Source organism: Amphiprion ocellaris, chromosome 21, assembly GCF_022539595.1.
Source record: "Amphiprion ocellaris isolate individual 3 ecotype Okinawa chromosome 21, ASM2253959v1, whole genome shotgun sequence".
Classification (NCBI taxonomy): Eukaryota; Metazoa; Chordata; class Actinopteri; family Pomacentridae; genus Amphiprion; species Amphiprion ocellaris.
The window spans coordinates 27,578,842-27,598,398 of NC_072786.1; the positions used below are offsets into that span (position 1 = coordinate 27,578,842).

General features: G+C 38.4%; 1 protein-coding gene across 5 annotated transcripts in view; it reads left to right on the forward strand.

Moving 5' to 3' along the window:
* The window catches only part of tbc1d30 (TBC1 domain family, member 30), a 37,687-nt gene extending 18,130 nt beyond the window's left edge, over positions 1-19,557 (forward strand). For 3 of the 5 annotated variants that reach the window (XM_055006736.1, XM_055006738.1, XM_055006739.1), the window contains 13 exons: positions 1,478-1,539; positions 2,699-2,764; positions 3,670-3,795; positions 5,388-5,573; positions 6,020-6,089; positions 6,588-6,686; positions 8,001-8,169; positions 8,585-8,690; positions 8,772-8,878; positions 11,453-11,592; positions 13,958-14,176; positions 15,285-15,371; positions 17,676-19,557. In XM_055006736.1, coding sequence (XP_054862711.1) covers positions 1,478-1,539; positions 2,699-2,764; positions 3,670-3,795; positions 5,388-5,573; positions 6,020-6,089; positions 6,588-6,686; positions 8,001-8,169; positions 8,585-8,690; positions 8,772-8,878; positions 11,453-11,592; positions 13,958-14,176; positions 15,285-15,371; positions 17,676-18,820 — 2,582 coding nt within the window. In that variant the 3' untranslated portion in view covers positions 18,821-19,557. The remainder of the gene's footprint in view (positions 1-1,477; positions 1,540-2,698; positions 2,765-3,669; positions 3,796-5,387; positions 5,574-6,019; positions 6,090-6,587; positions 6,687-8,000; positions 8,170-8,584; positions 8,691-8,771; positions 8,879-11,452; positions 11,593-13,957; positions 14,177-15,284; positions 15,372-17,675) is intronic. The other 2 variants (XM_055006737.1, XM_055006740.1) reach the window with 1 other exon arrangement.

Genomic DNA, 19,557 nt, shown 5'->3' on the forward strand with positions numbered 1-19,557 from the left:
TGCGGGGAGCAGAAATGGCCGCAGCCGGAGCTTCAGGCGCACAGCCGAGACGTGTGGAGACCTCAGCGCTTAACTTGAGATCAGGATTTCACTTCCTCCTCGGAGGGTTTCAGCCCACTGCTCCAAATCTCCTCTAGAGAAGTCCGTGTGGACGACGAGAGCTTTTAAAAGATGTCCGAGCAGAGATTGAAACTCGATCAGATTCAGCACCACCAGGAAGGACAGCGACGCTTCCTGCAGCTCCAGCAAACCTCTGAACCACAGCCTTCAATCACGTTTTTATTCTTAGATAAACACAGAAACCTGCCAATACCTTATTAGAACTGTGCAAATTACATATCTAAGTAAAGATTAACTAATACAGGACCAGCGGAGGAGCCACACGGTGTATTTTTCACCTCTTATTTGCTTATGCATGCACTGTAAAAAATGAACGTTTTTTTCGAAATATTTTTTAGAACACATCTTATTTTACAGAAACTCCCAGTTTTAAATTACACATAAAAATGAGTAAAATCACAGCAAAAATAGCTAGTTTACATATTGACCCAAGAAAGGTCAAAATCATAAATAGTGATCACATCTTTTTTTTTGTAAAAAAATCTTAAATCTTTAAATCTTATTTTACAGATAGTTCATGTTTTGGTAGAAGAAATTTGTGATTCATTGAAATACAGCGATTTTTCTTAAATTTGCATCATATCTACTGTTAAATCATCAAAGTTAAATAAATTACCAGTTAAATCAGCAAAAAATATTTTACGCACATTTCGTGTTATTTAAAAGAAAAAGAATATAGATTAATTATTGAAAAATGGTAGATCAAATTGACAATTTTTTAAAATAAAAAAATATAATTTTTATTTTACAGATTTTCTTGTTTCATTTAAGTACAGAAAATATCTAGTAAAATCACACAAAAAGTTATTTTATTTATATTTATTTGTATTATGACTGTAACAAAAAACAATAAAGAGCCTGAAACGGTTTGTAATGCCCACAGCGAAAATCTGTTGTAAAAGTAATGTGCCCTGACAGAGTGTGACTGTTAACTTACATCGGTTAACTATATTTTAATTGACTAAAAATGATATTTTACGCATATTTGCCATAGAATTTCACTATTTTTATTTATTTTTTTGTTCTTTGTTTTGTTTTTACTGGTACCTTTGTTGCCAGATTTTGACATTATTTTCTAGGATCTTTTTTGTTTGATTTGTTTTGCAGTGCAAGTGTGACTATAATCTTATAAAGTTTATTTTTTTGCCTTCTGTCTTAGAATGCAATATCACTTTTTCTGTCGTTTTGCTCCTAAACCACAATTGTCCTTTTCACTAGCTTTGGTGTAGATATATAATGTTTTGTTCAGTGTTTTTGCACATATTTTAGAACAATTTCACACATTTAAACAAGCAAAAAGAAGTCAGCAAACATCAGATAAAGGCTCTTCTAACCAACTGTCTCTGTTTGCTTGCAGGAGTTGACACAAGGCTCAAGTTTACGATTGAACCGTCGCTGGGAAAGAACGGATTCCAGCAGGTGAGGAATACAACCCAGATCTTAACTGCACATCCAACATGTTTAGCTGCTGTTATAAAGTTCTGTTTTTACATGAGTATATAGATCTGTTTTAGCGTGTAAGTGAATGTGACAGTGCTGTCTCTTTTTGTCCGTGTAGATTCTCAGTCATTAAGGTCACTGTAAACCTTTTTGTAAGTGTTTTAGTAGAAAGCAGCTCAACTTGTTTTTGGTTCAAGACTTTTCAGCTCTAATTCAAAAAGCTGAGAACTGTGGGAACATCTTGTAGAACTAGGATACACTTTTTAAAATGTCTTTATTAAAACAAAGTGTGATAAAAAAATCTCCAAGACTGTGCCCATAAACATCAAAAACCATACATAAATCTGGCCACCATCCCCGTCAAAGCGGTCTTCTTAGTGATGCAAGGGCTCCCTGGAAGCCCTGTTATGTAACCATGGCACCATCTGCAATAAGTGATGAATCTCTTCAACTGTGTCAAAGCGGCGACCCTTCAACTTACTAAAATTTACTTTGGGGATGAGAAGGAAGTCACAGAGAGCCACATCTGGTGAGTTGAGCGGGTTGAGAACGATGATTGAGTTGTTGTGGCCAAAAACCCAATGCATAATCATTGCACAGTCACTGGACATGCAACACTTTTGACCACTAAAATGTCATTGTGCCACAGTTTAGCAAGTTTGTGCCGATTGTTCTCCAATGGTCCGACTCTGGGGAGGAATTCTCACTTTATGACCACGTGAATATTGAAGAAAAACTCCTGCTGTTGCTCTTCTTGCCTGGTTTTGGAAACTGAAGCTATTACATTGTGAAAACTGCTGTTTCCTCTCCTGATGGTAGCCGCAGACCCACCGCTCTTCACTTGTGATCATACCCAAAGTTAGGGTTGGATCATCCTGGCATCCCAGGACAAAATGGGATGTTTTCTGTGCAGTTATCTGTCCATGGAGAAATCTCAAACATCTTTAACACAGGTCTTGATATTGATAGCGCAACATTATGTGGTCTCCTGATTCATTAAAGTTGCCGCTTGCACTTGTTGCATCCACATGACCGTGAAACGCTTTGTTCAAGTGCACACTGAACAGTCTAAGAACCTTTGGATTGCACCACGTCAGGCGACGATGTAAATACCACTGTATTGTTTTTCTTCCAACAGTGGTATGATGCCCTCAAAGCTGTGGCCAGGCTTCCTACTGGGATACCAAAGGAGTGGAGGAAGAGGGTATGCAACTTTAAAGATAGCTCTACTGCTCAAAAAATTAAGGGAACGCTTAAACGGCAAAGTATAACATTAACTGAAGTAAAGTTCTGGGATATTGATCTGTCCGGTTAGGAAGTGTAAGTAATTGTGAATCCCCCTCTGTGTGGGTTAGGGTTGGTTTACATTGTGTAATTTATTGAGAAGAAAAAGATGTAAAAATGAAGTGTTCCTTATAATTTTTTTTAGCAGTGTATATGACTTATTTATCCCAAGTGTTAAGAGTCTTTTCTGCAGTCAGGGAGTATAAAAAGAAAACTTGTCCTCAGCCTTTGAATGTCTCTTTAGGTGACAAATATCTTCCATTTGAAAAAGCGTTGTGATAAACAAGACCTTTTAAATTCCTCTAGTCTTATTTGTGTCTGAACTGATGACCCAGCTGTGATTTACAAGGTCTTTAGAGAGACAGAGTAGTCTAAAAGAACAATACGCAGAGGTGCTTTGTCTACAACACTGCATTCATCTCACATCAAGACTTCATCTATTGAGAGGAGAGAGCGAGGAGACAGGAAGTGGAAGCGATTACTTTCACCTTGTCCGAGTAGATGAACAATGAAAACTTGTCTCTTGCGTGAACAAAGTGAGTCACTCTGAACAAGAGGCTTCGTACAGAAGAGCTGCAGGGAAGATAAGTCCTTTATTTCTCCCGACATTGTTACAGCAGCTTATGCAGCAATAAACATAGTAGTAATAATAGAATAATGGTAAAATAGTAGTAATAATGGGAAGAGACACAGAGCATTTTAAATGTTTGTTTAAATATCTCAATGGGGACACTGAATGAAAGTCTGCATTTGTGATCTTCAGTGTTTCTCACATTAACTGCCTTCATTTTCCAGTAGTTTTATGTGGTTTGTGTCTCTGTGCAGGTTTGGCTAACGCTAGCAGACCAGTACCTCCACAGCATCTCCATCGACTGGGAGAAGACTCTTCGTTTCGCCTTTAACGAGCGCAGCAACCCAGACGATGACTCCCTCGGCATCCAGATCGTCAAGGTAACTGGACTGTATTTGTGAGCTGTGAGTTGGGGGTTGAGATGAATGTATGTCCACAAGAGTATACGAGTGTTTGTGTGTCCTGAGTCAGCAGCTTGGTGTCCAAGGTTGAAGCCTCAGCATGTGGACGAAAATAAACAGACGCACGAATGCCTTCTGAAGCCGAGTGTAGAGACCGTGCAGGGTCACGAAACATAATATACTGTATTTTAGTACAGATATCCGCACTACAGCTTATGTAGATTGTATTTTTACCATCAGTGGTGATGTATTCTGTCTAGTTTTGCAAATAAACTGCACATATCAAATATTTTTGCATTTTTTTTTTTACAAGAAAATGTATTAGACTACAGTTATGTTAGCAGAGAACACAACCTGTTTGCTACTGAACCAGGTCTATGATAAAATAATCACTCACACTGATCTTGAATCTGATCAAAGTTTAGCACTTCAATCACTTCAGCTGCCTCCACATCTGCCACAGAGTCGAACCAATGTGGCTGTAAATCAGTTTCCACGAAATGAACAACAAAAGCCTCGTGATGGCAGAAATTTTCCTACACAAAGGGATTTTTGGCGTCCTGCAGAGAGGTTTTAGGCAGTGCCACAATGAAAAGAATTGATTACTTTAGAAAATAACTTAGAATAGATATAATAGAATGATCAGAAATAACAGGAAAATGCAAAGCTAATGTCAAATATACCACAGATTCACTACCCTTCGTGCACAGGGATCCATCAGGCTAGCTGTTGTGTGTAGTCATTTTTTAAAGGCTCTTTCTGAACCCAGAAATCCTCTGGAAGGTAGGATTTATTGCAGGAATGTTGTTAGATCGCATTAGATGTAGGTAGGTGTACCTAATAAACTGGCAAATGAGCTTCTAGCTAACAGCTAATAGCTTTTATCACACATCTCACATCTTCATCAGCAAATATTTGAACTACTAATCAACAAATAATGACAGATTGACATTAAAGCTTCAAAAAAGCTGCAAAATGGAGCTTTAGTCATAAATATTTTTTCAGAGCATTTTATTATTTTTAGACGGAAGACTTTGAGAATGTAAAATCCTTTTTTTTTTAGTCCTATATGGTCCCTAAAGATCGATCCAACTGACTGCTATTTGATGCTGAAGTCCAACAATAGATGGGGTTTAAAGACGCACAGCAATTTCATAAAACACTCTGAACCTGTTGAGCTTTTTAATTGAAATAATCCTCTCACAACAATCATCTTTTCTCTGTATATGAGCTTATCCAACATATAAAACAGTCTGACCTTTGAGAGTGCGTGTGACTGGGCAGAGCAGTGCTTGGTTGAGGATGTTTGCTTGTGACTGTGCATCAGAGAACAGGATGACTTCATGGAAACACTGCAGCTCTTTTCTACGTCTCAGTGACTCACAGATTCAACAGACTAATGGCTGCTTCCGCCAACAAGGCAAAGTCCAGCCATCTGCCTCCCTCTGTTTATCCGCTCGTCTCTGTTTAGCGCATCAAATCATTTATCTATGTGTATATAACTGATTTATCCGGCTAATGCGCTGACTGGTAATTGAATAATTAACGCGTTGCATCCTTGTTGTTGCCAGGATTTGCACAGGACGGGCTGCAGCTCCTACTGTGGCCAGGAGGGGGAGCAGGACCGGGTGGTGCTGAAGAGGGTGCTGCTGGCCTACGCCCGCTGGAATAAAGCTGTGGGTTACTGCCAGGGATTCAACGTACTGGCTGCTCTTATTCTGGAGGTTACCGAAGGAAATGAGAGCGATGCACTGAAGGTACGTACACAGCATTGAATAACATGGAAAATATGACTGTTTACTCCAAAAATTTTGTGTTTTCTGCAGGACAAGATGTAGTTTTTACATGATTTTTGTATCTCACATGTTGCTTAAACTGCCTGGTAGTAGTTTTTTCCTGCATAAAAGAAGTTTTGGACCTTGTTAAGAAGTTTTTGCCAGCCGAAGTGGGAATAGAAATTGGAGTTTCTATTTCTTTTACCTGTTTTGTTAATTGGGCTCATATCATAATACACATTTTTGTTCATAAAATGGCCAGAAATAAAAGAAAATGCATAAATTTCTGTCAAACAAGTCGGCATAGACTCATTTCCTTTATCGTGTGCTGAGTGATTGTGCTTCTTGACAGCCCAAATGTAATTCTAAGATGATTGAAATGCACTGAAGTTAAGGTGTCTCATCTTTTTCCACTCTTCTGCATTCAGGTGATGATCTACCTGATTGACAAAGTGCTGCCCGACAGTTATTTTGCCAACAACTTGCGTGCGTTGTCAGGTAAATACCATAACTCACACACGCAGTTTGATGCATTTTGGAACTGAAGACAACCCTAAAATGAAAGAAACTGATTAGATATTACATGCAAACAGCTTTAGATCAAAACTTAACTACAAAAGGCACAATTTTGTACAAAACATCATAGAGACTGTTCAGTTTGTAGTAGCATCTGGTGCAGTTCTCTGATCTAGAGATGAAAAGATTAACGGATTTGATTGAACAAGACAAGCAATGAAATATGTCAACTTTGTCTCTGGGAAACTGTAATTTGGCATTTTTCTCACAGGCAGATCAAATCAAATAACTGGTAATTAAATTAGATGTTTTAATTTGGGATTCATCAGCTAAAACAGTAATACATGCGGTAGCTGTGATCTGAAATGTGTCAGACAGACATTTGAACATTTACACTGTTAATTAAAACTGGAACATAACAAATCCAGACTCCCTACCAATGTTACATTTAATCTGCTTTTCTGTGGCTTCTTTAATCAGTGGACATGGCGGTGTTCAGAGATCTGCTGCGTCTAAAGCTGCCCAGACTGTCCCAACACCTCCACCACCTTCAGAAAGCAGCAAACCGAGAAGCTGGAGGTACGCTTCTGTTTGGGTGCATGTGTCAGTGTTTTCCAAAGGGTGTCTTGTATAAATGTTGGTGTTTGACCTGCTTTTAATGCTGATATTATGTGAACATATAGCACATTTTAGACATTTGAAACATTGCTGCTTTATCACTCTGTTAAAGTGAGTTATAGATGAAGTTTATGTCAGTGTTACTCACTGATAAAATAACACAAGATAAGATAAAACTTTATTGTTCCAGAAGGATGTTCTTGTGCCAGACAGTGGTCAGAAAAAACAAAATGACATAAATGAAGTGCAGTGAAGAAAAGCAATAAGATGGAAGATAAAACATTACTAAGTAACCTAAAGTAAACTAAAATATAAAATAGAATAGAAATAGAACAATAGACAAGTAAAAAGTAATGCTGGCAATGATACTGAGTAATCAGTAATATCACACATGATGATGAAAATTGTGCATGAAATTGAAATATTGCATCCGAAAAATGAAATATTGCACATAACATTGACATGTTGTATGTGAAATCCAAAATATTGCTCATTAAAACAGATGCTGTACACGATACTGAAAAAAAATACACAGTGGGGCTTTGTTATATCCAGATCGATCCTCTCACAATGCTGGGGGATAATTTATAACTAGTGCACTTACTGATGTTGTTCCACATGCATAAATGTGCAAAACTCTCCCTCCTTGGAGATACTCAAATGGATCCTGCTGCAGTCTAAAGCTGCAAATATTTAATAAACTCCGAGGACAGACTCCTACGAACAGCTGGAAGCAAGAAGCTAAATTTGAGCTCCTGTCTGACCAAACCTGGATTACATTCGTTATAGAAGAGTCTCAATAATCTGACCTGTTGCAGGAAAGTTTTATTTTTATGGAGATTTCAGTTTGAAATAAAATCGTAGAGCAAAATGAGTGAGAAATGTGTTTATCTAGCTCGCATTTTTGCACCAAAATGGTGCTGAAATATGGGAAAGGCCTTTCCCTACATCACTTGATACAACTCAAAGTATATCAGTTGCGTACCAACAGGCAATTCAGGCTTCTACAGTGCTGTTAGTAATACAGAAATGTGACAATATGGTACGGTATGACAGGCCTGCTGTTCCAACATCTAGAGAAATTAGATTAAGAAAAATAGCAAGGAGTGCATGTTTGAAAGGGGCTCATGCTTAAAAACAGAGTATCTGTAAGTCATTTTAATTATACACGTGTAATGCAAAATAAATTGTTCATGTCTGCATGAGTTAGTGTTTTAATCTTGGAGTGTATTATTAATCACTTGTCTAATATGTGTGTGTTTTTCTGTCTTCCAGGCAGCTACGAGCCTCCGCTGACCAACGTTTTCACTATGCAGTGGTTTCTGACTATGTTCGCTACCTGCCTGCCGGCTCCCACCGTGCTCAAGATCTGGGACTCGGTTTTCTTCGAGGGATCGGAGGTGCTGTTTCGGGTCGCCCTCGCCATCTGGGAGAGACTGGGGGAGTAAGTGGATGCTTGATTAAACTCCAGACGGTGGTGAAGAGTTTGAGAAATGATCCCAATGTTTGTATTCGTCAGTGCGCCAATATCCGGCATTTTGTTTTGTCAGCGTTTTCAGGCTGTTTGCTGTTAAATCTGTGCTTGTGGAGATGAAAAATACCCCAGTCATGAACACTAATAGCACCTCTGCTGCTTCCACTAATAATAGTCTTTGAACATGATAGGATATTTTCTGAAAATGCTTGTAATAGGAGGATAAAACACATATCTACGGATCGATTTTTCCATTAAAAAAACAGCTATAATCATGTTTTTATGTGCTATCTGGGTCTGAACTGAGCCAAATAATTGTCATAGATAACTCTTCTTCTGTTTGTCCTTTAATCACAGCCTGCCTCTTTTATTCATGTCTCTCCAGGAGGATTGAATACTGTCAGACTGCCGATGAGTTTTACAGCACCATGGGATGCCTCACTCAGGAGATGCTGGAGGACAACCTCATCGATCCTGCTGAACTCATGCAGGTAAAGGACAAACAGCACACATTTATACCTTTAAATATGTCACAAAAGGTTTCTTAAATCTCCGTCCTCCCCGTCTTTCAGGAGGTGTACTCCATGGCGGTGTTTCCCTTCCCCCAGCTGGCCGAGCTGAGAGAGAAATACACCTACAACATCACTCCATTTCCTACCTCAGTGAAATCCAATGGAAGGTTTGTTCTGTTCTATACTTAGAGATTCAATAGTGCTGTGTAAAACACTCCACATTTCTACATGTGATGTTGTTGTGGTGGTGGACTTTGATAATCATTTCCACAGTTAGCATGCATTGTGATAAAGACAGGAAAATATCAGGACCTGTATAAGATATTTATGATAAATAGTAGGTGACAGTAACAGAAATACGTTTGTCACCAACATATGTTTTATGTGGAAGAAAAGTCACTCCTTTTTTTGTTAGTTTAACCGTCTAAAACCTGATCAGTTTCTTGGTGAATTCTTGTTATGCTCCTGTTGCATTTTTATTCACTGTGGTTCATTTTTGACTACAGTATAAAGTTCTGCACCTCTATGGAAACATAACAACCCTGGCTAGAAGAGAACCTGAAAATGTCTTCTGTACAGTATCATTTTATTAATAAATCTAAGGTTAAATTACTTTTATTACAAAATCGAACCACAAAAATTTAGCAAACTTTCTTCCATTGTCCACCAGCATTAACAATACTGCAAGAATGGGAGCTCCACAGGTTCTAGAGAGGCTATCTGACCACTCCTTTTCAATATTTAACAACTTCTACAAGCTTTTTATTCACTACTCTGCACATCAGCTCTAGAAAGATGTTTCACCATGCTGAATATATCCAACAACATGCTCCTCTGTTTACTGTTTCTGAGCCATGCTGCATTTATTTTATCGATCAAGTATGTTTAATTGTCTGAAAACCATCAGAATTTTTGTCACCTGACAGCTGATCACAATCATATCACTAATGGCTTTTAGTTGTGTTGAGGAGTGCAGAATGTTTTGTTTTTCGCAGGATCTGTTTAGTGCAAATGCTTTATTTCTTGGCTAATTTTTGAAAGAGACAGGTAGAATACAATGATTCTGATGATGTATCATAATTTCAAGCTTAGATTGGGACATTTTCTTTAATTTGACAGAGCAGCACGTCATGGATGATTTATTCAAGGACCTTCTGGAAAGTTGAAAATCCAAAAATACTTTCTGTTTTTACAGTTTCTGGCCCTGACAAATGTTCTAATTTTGGTGTTTTTTAAAAGATTACAAGCCTTTGTAACCTGATGTGGTGTTTTGTTTTGGAGTTCAGACGGTTAAAGTGGCAACAGACAACCTGTAAACTTTACCGACCCAACAAGTCATAATACTGTTGGTCATTTGTTTTTAAGACTGGATTGCGTTCTGTTTTCTCAACTACCAGCAACACAGGACACAAATGATCAATAGCACTGAGGAAATAAGACAGAAGAAAGAAGCTACCGATTAGCTTTCTGGCTGTTAGCCAGAAGGCAATAAAAGGCTTGATGCTATCGACCTTGTTAGCACAATGATCACAATAAATTATCCGCCCTCGTTAACCCACCATCCTGTAGGAGTAGAGAGAGTGCAGGAGCAGACAGGTTGTTTAGATGAATGTGATCCTTTAACTGAATGAGCAAGTTAGAATCTATAACCCTGACTGGATCTGGAATACACTGGAAAAAATGCCCCTCTCAAAACAAGAAAAAAACTTATTTCAAGCAACTTTTACCTTGAAATAAGTGAAAAATCTGCCAAAGGAACAGTTGGAAAATGGCTTGGTAAGATGTCTTGAAATAAGATGTGATATTTAGAATAATGAGATCTCAAAATTAGAAGAAGAAAATTCCAATAATTCCTTAAAAGTTTCCCTAAACAGTTTTATTTTTTAAAAAAATCCCCCAAATTTGGCAAAAAAAATTCTTGTATTTTCAAAAAATTTGTAAAAAATTTCCAAAAAAATCCTAAAAATATCTAAAGTGATTCCATATATATCAATAAAACTTCTAATATTTTCTTAAGAACATTCACATAAAAATCAACCAAAGTCCAGTGAAATTCGCTGGATTTGGTTGATTTTTTTGTGAACCATTTCGATCAGACTGTTTAACAAAAGTTTGTTTTCATGCTACAACTTGTCATACTTTCTCAGTTATGAAATTCAACAAAAATTACTTTCTTTCGTACGTGTTTTGTTTTGTCTTATTGTGAAATGCAACTACACGTAGTTCAGAAAATGTCAGTAGTTGACTTCTATATTATCATTATTTTTTCATATTTTAACTCAGCCAGATTCAGAGACTGTTTGATCTATTTGTCCAATATTGCAGAGGCTGAATCAATTACATAATGAGACATACAGTGAAAATGTCTGGGTTTTATCTTTAATAGTTTTTAAGATGTTGTTCAAAGAGCCTCAAATTTCAGTGCATAAAAAATTTTCTAAAAATGGAAACTTAGAAATGTTTTATCTTGGAAAATACTTGATATATCAAGCTAAAACTTCCCACGTATCATTTAAATTTTCTGTAGTTTAAGATAAAACAGTTTGAAGCACACCAGGCCGCTGATAATTTGAGATTAAATAACCAACAAGAGTCCAGAATGTAATTTGAAGCACCTGTTTGACAAACATGACCTCTAACTGTACTCTTAACAAAGTGCATATTCACTGGAAAAGTTAATATTTAAATGGTGATAATGGGCACAAGTGATAATAACAGTAATGGTGATGATGTTCTTCCAGTGGTGGTCTGGGCAGCTGGGACAGTGATGACGACGCCGACATGGATGACGAAGATTCGGTGGTGACGGCGCTCGGCTGTCTGGGGCCCCTGGGTGGCCTGCTGGCCCCGGAGCTGCAGAGATACCAGAAACATCTGAAAGGTCAGCTCAGACGCATAAAACAGCCCACACGACTGAAAAAGAGAGAACACAGTCGGGCGCCTAGAGTCTCCAGACCCACTCCTGCCCCAGATCCTCATGTTCTGCCCCCGATTTGACTCCAAGTACAGTCTCTGATCTGTTTCCTCCAGACAAATCCCCGCTTCCTCGTCCTTCAGCGACTAACACGAAAAACAGCCCAAGGGATTTAGTGAAAGCCATTGGCTAAGATCTGAAGCAGCACTTGTCACACTGTGGAGAGATTTAAAGAGGACTTCAGATCTGTGTACTTTCATTTAACCTCCTAAGAAGATCCTCAGCACATCCGACTTGACCCGCTTCAAAGAGGGAAACGTCGCTCGTTATCTTTAAGAAGCAAAAGAACATCAATAAATCACTAACGCAGTCACTCTGTGGAGCTGCAGTCAACAAAGCAGAGCAGCAGGCCTCGCAAAAGTGTTTTACGTTGCACAAAAGCAGGAAGAGGTGATGAAAAATAGCCTCCAAAACGCTTTCATCACTCAGGAAAGTTAAAGAGAAAATGAACAGAAATTCACTCAAGTAAAAAACTCGACAAAACACACTTTACCTCGTTTTCTGCTTTGATCTAAAAGCATCGTAAAGCAGGAAAGTGTGACTCACTCTGTTGAGTCAAAGGCTTTGAAAATAGACTCTGAACATCCACAGTTATGTGCAGAATACAGTATATCGTACAGTTAGATGCTGTGCCAGTAAACAACACAGAATCCCCAGATTTTGTTGTTCAAGAGGCTTTTTTCTCACTGCTGCTTAGTTTAATGTCTCGTGTGGTCAGCTGATTTTGATTAAAGTCCAACTCGGGGAGCAAATAAGAAAGAAAAGGAGCTTAAAAAGCTTAAAAAAGGCACATTGGATTATGTCTGATTTGTGTATTTTGCTTCTGCTTTTTGAACCAGAGCATTTGACTCAAATCACTTGAATCTCTCAATTTCAGTGTTTCAGTTCAGTTGGCACGAAAGCAATGATGTTGTCAAAAAATCTAAATGCAGTCAGTCTTTTTATTTAAACTGCACTCAAAACAGCATTAATTAGGACAGTGGCTCATCATTGGATTGATATTCAGCATTTTTCCAACTATCAGTGTTGTTATTTTCAAACAATTCCTGATAAAATACTTTAACCCTCTGGGTGCTTTTGCCTCACTGTCCTCAAGTCTTCATGGAAATTGCACATTCTTGGCTAGTTGTAAAGAGAACTCTTTGTGCAGTATGACACAGTTAGAATGATACAAATCACAAAAAAGGAAAAAAAAAACATGTTGAATTTCTCTGATTATTTATAACGTGCACAACCTTTTCACAAGGTGTTGCCAATACTGGAAAAAATGGTGACTCTACATAATACTGATATTTTACTACTAATATCTTTAGTTTGTTTCCAAATACAGCCTGCAGTTCAGCCAAAAAGTCCCAGAATTTTTGTTATGTGACCGTTGATTGGAGTGGAGTCACTAATGTCTTCACAGTTGCACAAAGGAGCTTAGAATTTTTAGTTTATTTATTTATTTATTTATTTATTTATTTATTTATTTATTTATTTATTTATTTATTTATTTATTTATTTATTTATTTATAAACAGAAATTGATTTTTTGGCAATTCTTAGCAATTTTAATTAAATTAGACATATAAAACGAAATGATTTTGATGAAATATCACAATTTTTAAGCTTGGATTTTGGTTTGTTTTCCCAACAGAGTGGGATTTGGAAAGTAAAAAATCAGATGATTCTGTTTTTAAAAATTTCTGGCTGTGCTTTGATAAATGGTGTAATTTTGGTGATTTTTAAAATGTTTTACATTTATTTTTTGTTAATATGCCTTTCAAACATGCTGTAAAATATGCTCTCTATACTTAACAGCCAGTCTACACTGATGGATAAATGTTGGAAGCTCTTCTTTTAAATTAAACATACACAAAACATAAATAGAGGCACTGAAAACAATGAAGTTTAGGTTGTTATTTGTGTTTCCTAACAGCGTTTTTACTGCAAATCAGTTCCAAGTACTGGTGTTGCTGGTCTTTTTGATAACTAATCATCAGTAGCAGCCAAAAACCAAAAAGTTATCGGTGTATTAGTAATATTCACAGTCTATCTTCTCCATGTGCTGTGTGTGTCCAGGTTGTTTACTGTTACAGTCTTAATGCACACAGTCATGAAATAAATCAAAACATGCTTGTTCAGCTTCATTACTTATTACAGTTGTGGGTCACACTGTCTTAATTACCTTTCATCTGCTCTGGTTCTACTTCTGAAGACATTCCAGATTGTCAGAATAGAAATAATGGTCTGATCCTTCCCTGACCTGTGTGTGGTTTTCTTGCCTCCAGACCAGCGAGCCGAGCAGGGGAACATCGCAGAGCTGAGCCCAGGAGCCGTGGGAGCTGGAGGGGCTGGAGGAGGAGGAGGAGCGAGAGCTGAGCATCAGGCCGCCATCAACAGCATGATGATGGAGAGGATGAGCACCGACATCTACGCCCTGAAGAAGCAATACGCCCGAATCAAGAGGCGGCAGCAGCAACAGGCTATGCAGCTGTACATACGCACAGGTGAGCAGGAAAATAACAACAGTGATAGTAACTTAAACATCAGTTTTTAGTCTACCAGTGAATGAACATAGGTAGGGACGGACTTAAATGTCATCAAAAGCTGTACTTTTAACATGATTTATTGCTCATTTACATTTTACAGCAAAATATATCATTTAGAGATTCTGTCATTTAACAACTTATTTCGTTCAACCACCTGAACCCTGAGCAGTTGCTGGCAGATTTTTGCTCATTTTAGTCCCTGTGGGCTCATTTTTCACTGCAATATAAAGAGCTATATGGAAACAGGACAACCAGGACTAGAAGTAGAGAGAACTCAGAAATGTCTTTTTTTGTGGTATAACAAAGTTATAATACCATAAACAATTAATAAAAGAAAACTGAAATAACTTTGAATCAACATGTACATACATGTTCTTCTACGTGCCTAAAGGTGTTGCCAGTACTGGTCTCTATGTACTATATATGTTCACCCATTTACATTTTCTTCTATTTCCATACTTGTGCTGTGTAAACACAGCCTGCAGTTCAAGTGAATAGTCCCTGAATTTCATCACGATGCTGTTTGTTGCAGCTGAGTCCCTAATGGCTTCATGGCTATGATCACAGAATCTTTAGTTTTTTACAGAATCTAGTTACCAGAAATGTTAGATTATTGGTGAATTTTGAAATTAGACATGCAGGACAAAGTCATTTTCATTAAATACCATGATTTTAAGCTTAGATTTTCCCAACAAAACGGCATGACAGATGAGTAGTTCAAGAACTGTCAGAAAATTGATTATCCAACTCAAATTCCCACTGTTTTTTGGCACACTTTTTAGCCCAGATAAATGGTGTAATATTGCATATTTCTTTAAAGATAACATGCCTTTAAAACCTGCTAGTTGGTTCTGGGGGTCAGATTGGTAGACCCCAGTAACAGAGATGATTTAAAAGTTCACTGGCTATGTTTATATACTGTATATCACGGCCACAGAAAGGGGCTTAAAAGTTTGAAGCAAAGCAAGAACTAAAGAGATGGTACACATGGGAAAAAATGAAGACATATCAACAGAGACGTGCTCAGCACAGATCCAGATGTTTGATGATGCTGTGTGACTCATAGGACCTGAAACTGAGATGGCCACGAGTCCAGGGGTTCCTCAGGATGGTTTCAACAAACACAGCGACGGTTCTGACCACAGCACTGACGGTACTGGTGTCAAACCTGCAGTACAGACCATCTGAAACTGGGACTTCTGGGTCTTATTTGATGGTTTTTATGGGTTTATTGGTGTTGGATTTGAAGTAATTGAATGGCTTTAAACTACTGGTTGTGTTTAATTTGTTCCCACAGCAGATTTCCAATTGATTTTTTGGAATTTTACGATAAATTAAGAAAATAACCTGGCTAATTCAAACACATAACTTCAGAACTTCTGTGTTGAGATTTAAACAGAGGTTGCTGATGCTTATTTGAACCAGTTTTCCCAAGAAAACAATGGAAATCTGCTCAGAGAACTCCTCAAAAATCCAAAATACTGGATTCTTTATGGGTTATTTAACTATAAATCTGACATTAAGTACAAAATCTGGCTTCATAACTTGCTCTCAAAATGCTAAATATGTCTGATTCATTTTGTAAAGCAGGAAAGGAGTCTACATTTAGAAGCATTTTGAGAGTGTTTTTGAAGCTGGTGCCACACTTTACATTAATTTGATTAATTTTTCATCAAAAAGCGGTATGTTTGGTGAAGGGAATTCTACAGCCAGAGCAGCTGGTGGTGGGTTTGTTCTGGTTACAGATGGAAATTGCATAATTAAACTCAATAAACCAGCTGTGATTTATTCCAAATATTTATTTGGAGACACCTGTCGCGACTGCAGAAACATAAATAGCTGTTTTTACAACTAAAGTATTGATCAAAATTCCATAAAAATTTAGCTGTATTAAAATATTGTTAACTATTATATATAGTCATCCAATTTTTAGCATTTTGCAGTTAGGATTATGACATTTTGCTTCAATGCATCTATGACTGGGGAGAGTGTCAGTTTAATTTAACCAAATAATGCATTTCTGCAGTGACAGATGTTTCCAGTTATATTTGATTTTTGCAAATGAGTCCTGTTTTTTCAGCAGCATGTTGGAGGTGTCTGTGATTCAGGCGAACTCCTTTTACTAACATTCATTAACAGATCCTCTCTCTGTTGCTGCAGCTCCTCCATCTCATGCAAACCTCTGATTTGTGAGGCTTGTGTAACAGTATTACTCTGAGATTTGATGTTTTCCTCCTTCAAAACATCTGCGCACACAGTCGCTCCTCTTTCCACTGTAATCATCAGTCACATAAAGACCGTAATCAGCTTTTATAAAGTCCTGTTTATATTAACATGCTTTACTTTACACATTATATAACTGAAGAGGAATCATTAAATACTGTAGGTGTCAGTAAAACAGAGGCTGTGGCGCCCCCTGGTGTCTGCTGCTCTGAACAGCTTCTTATTTCTCACCTGCTGGATGATTGAATCATTTCTGTGATGAGTATAAAGCTGATTTAATTTCATTAAGCATCGACAGAACGTTTATTAATGAAAATTATGAAAGTAATAATTTAATTAATATACTAGTGCATCTCAAAAGTTCCTGCAGAAGTTTATTATTTTCCAGCGCTTATTTAAGAATGTAAAAATACATTTTTTTCTACACTCATTACACATAAAATTCAATATTTCACGTCTTTTTTGATTATAATTTTGATGGATTTGGCTTCTAGCTCATGAAAATCTGAAATCCATTATCTTAAGAATACTGGACTATTCCTAAGATCAGTATATTGATTATCAAATATATAAACATTTACCTTTTTAAAATGTGAAAAAAATGTATGATGTAATTATTTTAAATGTACTACTACATATTTAAAAGGTACAGTTTCTAAAATGTAAGGATAAGAGTTCCCTTTCTAATAATATAAATAAATAATACTTTTTCTAGTAATATCAAGATTTTAGTTGGACAAAGTGAGTCTAAGATGTTATTTTTGGAACTCGGAAAAGATATTTGTCGATAATTTGGTTACTCATACAGACTACTGAACAACATTTAGCCAGTAAGGCGAAACAGAAAGAAAGAAGACTAAAGAAATAAAATTGTAAAAACACCAAAAATGTCCTATGAAATATAAATATAAAGAGAATAAAAAAAGAGGGTAAAATTGTTAAAACTAAGGGTAAAAATAATAAAAGTAATGTTAATAATAATAGTAAACAATCAAAATAAATAAGTAAATTAATAAATTATTAAAAAAGAATAAAACAGACAAATAAAACTGATGACATCACATCAAAGCAAGTCTGTAAAAATGTGTTTAATTCACCTACATTCATTAAATAACTACCTCAGATATCTCTTCTATTCTAGACTCATTGTTCTGTGCTCAAACACCTGAACCTAGGATCTAGAATAAGCCTGTTTCAATGTGTTTTTCTGTCTCCACCTTCACCCTCCCTCCAGACAAATGTCCTGCCACCCGAGTCCTGGCCTCCCAGCTCAACCCTTCCAGTTCAGCGATCAACCACCTCCTCCTGGGACGGAAACCCCGCGGAGCTCCCCGAGGCTGCGCCTCCACGCTGCCGGGGTCCCCACCTCCTTCCCTCTCCCAGGGTCAGGGCTCCCCAGGCAGGCAGCGCTGCGGCTCGCTGCCCTCCACCAGCACCGGATCTCCAGGGAGCTCGGCGGGAGGCGCTGGGTCACCTTGGCGAGCTCACGTCCGGCAGCATCGCAGGAACGTCGCCAGGGCTCGAGCTCAGCTGGGCTTTGGAGATTCAGAGGAAAGGGAGGATGAGGAGGAAGAACCTGGGAGGCTGGGGGACGAAGAGGAGAGGAAGGATGAGGGGAATAAGAAAGATGATGAGCAGAAAGAGAGGAGCGACTCCTCGGTGCCGCCGTCTCCTGATTCCTCCAGTGCTGGGTCAGTATGTGAAGAACCTCCACAGGGTTCGGATGTGATAAAAGAAGCCGAGGTGGTGGAGGTGGTGGTGCAGCTGGACTCTCTGGATCTAGAATCAAACCCAGAACCCACATCAGCCGAGTCCAAACCTGAAGTCCAAGTCCCTCTTCTTCCTCCACCTCCCCCGTCTGGCCGACACAAAGAGTCCAACTCCTCAGGTTCAGAAAGAAACTCTGACAGACACTTTCCCTCCATCGCTTCCTGCATCCTTTCATCCTCACCCTCCACTCCATCCACATCTCCTGTTCCTACATCATCTTCTCCTCCCGCAACCTCCACCCCAAACTCCACATCCCGCCTGCCATCCTCCTCATCAGCCAACGGTTTATCAGCTCTCTCCACTCCTTCCTCCTCCACCTTCTACAAAACATGCTCCCCCTCCACTCCTTCTCTCTCTTCTATCTCCTCATCATCTAAATCTCACATCTCCTCGTCACCGTCCACCCCGGCGTTCTCATCTTCCACCACTTCCACTCCTAAACAGCAGATCTACAACCCGTTTCCTTCTGTGAAGCAGCCGAGGAAATCGGCGGCGGCCAGAAACCTCGGCCTCTACGGTCCCACGTCCAGAACGCCAACCGTCCACTTCCCTCAGCTCAGCCGCAACCTCAACCGGAGCAGCGCCGCCGGGACGACGGGGAGCCGATGAAAAGCCGGAGGCTGCAATCATTCTCCAAACGCACCGCGATGCCTCCTCGAGAATACACCCCACATTGAATCTGAGTGAAAGACTGTGGCTCACCTGATGGAGTAAAGAAATTCATAAGCCATCACAGACAAACATTTAAGAAGGAGATGACTGTTAAGTGTAAAGGGAATTTCTTATTTGTTTGTTTTGGCTGCATCGGTCCTCTACGTCGGAGGAGTTTGGGACAGAATCAAGCCCTTTACAGTGACCTATGCAGGTTGTGTTGACCATAACAGATACATGATATACATAAAAAAAGAAAATATGATTTGTGACAGTAGCTACATCTTTTTAGTAGCACTAAAGAGGATTCTCCAGGACAAAATGCTCCCTTCTGGACTTTTATGGACCACATTTACCAACATAATGAAGTATCTTTTCCTCTCAGTTTGCACAATAGCCATCCAGTTGTTTGTAAGCCAAGTATTTAAAAAAATAAAACTACACATGAAATGACATGAAATTTCTGTAAACGAAGAGTCAAAAACTGTTTGTGCTCAAACACCTACTTGATCTCAGTGATGTCCTGAAGCACTTCTAACAGTAAAACCATTCTGTGTGTTACTGTGTATCTGTCACCTGTCCAACACAAGGAATGTAATCATCAGCTTGGTTGTGTTTGTTCTGACTGTCGGGGTGTGAATACTGTGTAAATGAAATGTGGCGAAACTAAATATAAAACAAGGTTTTCACTCTCA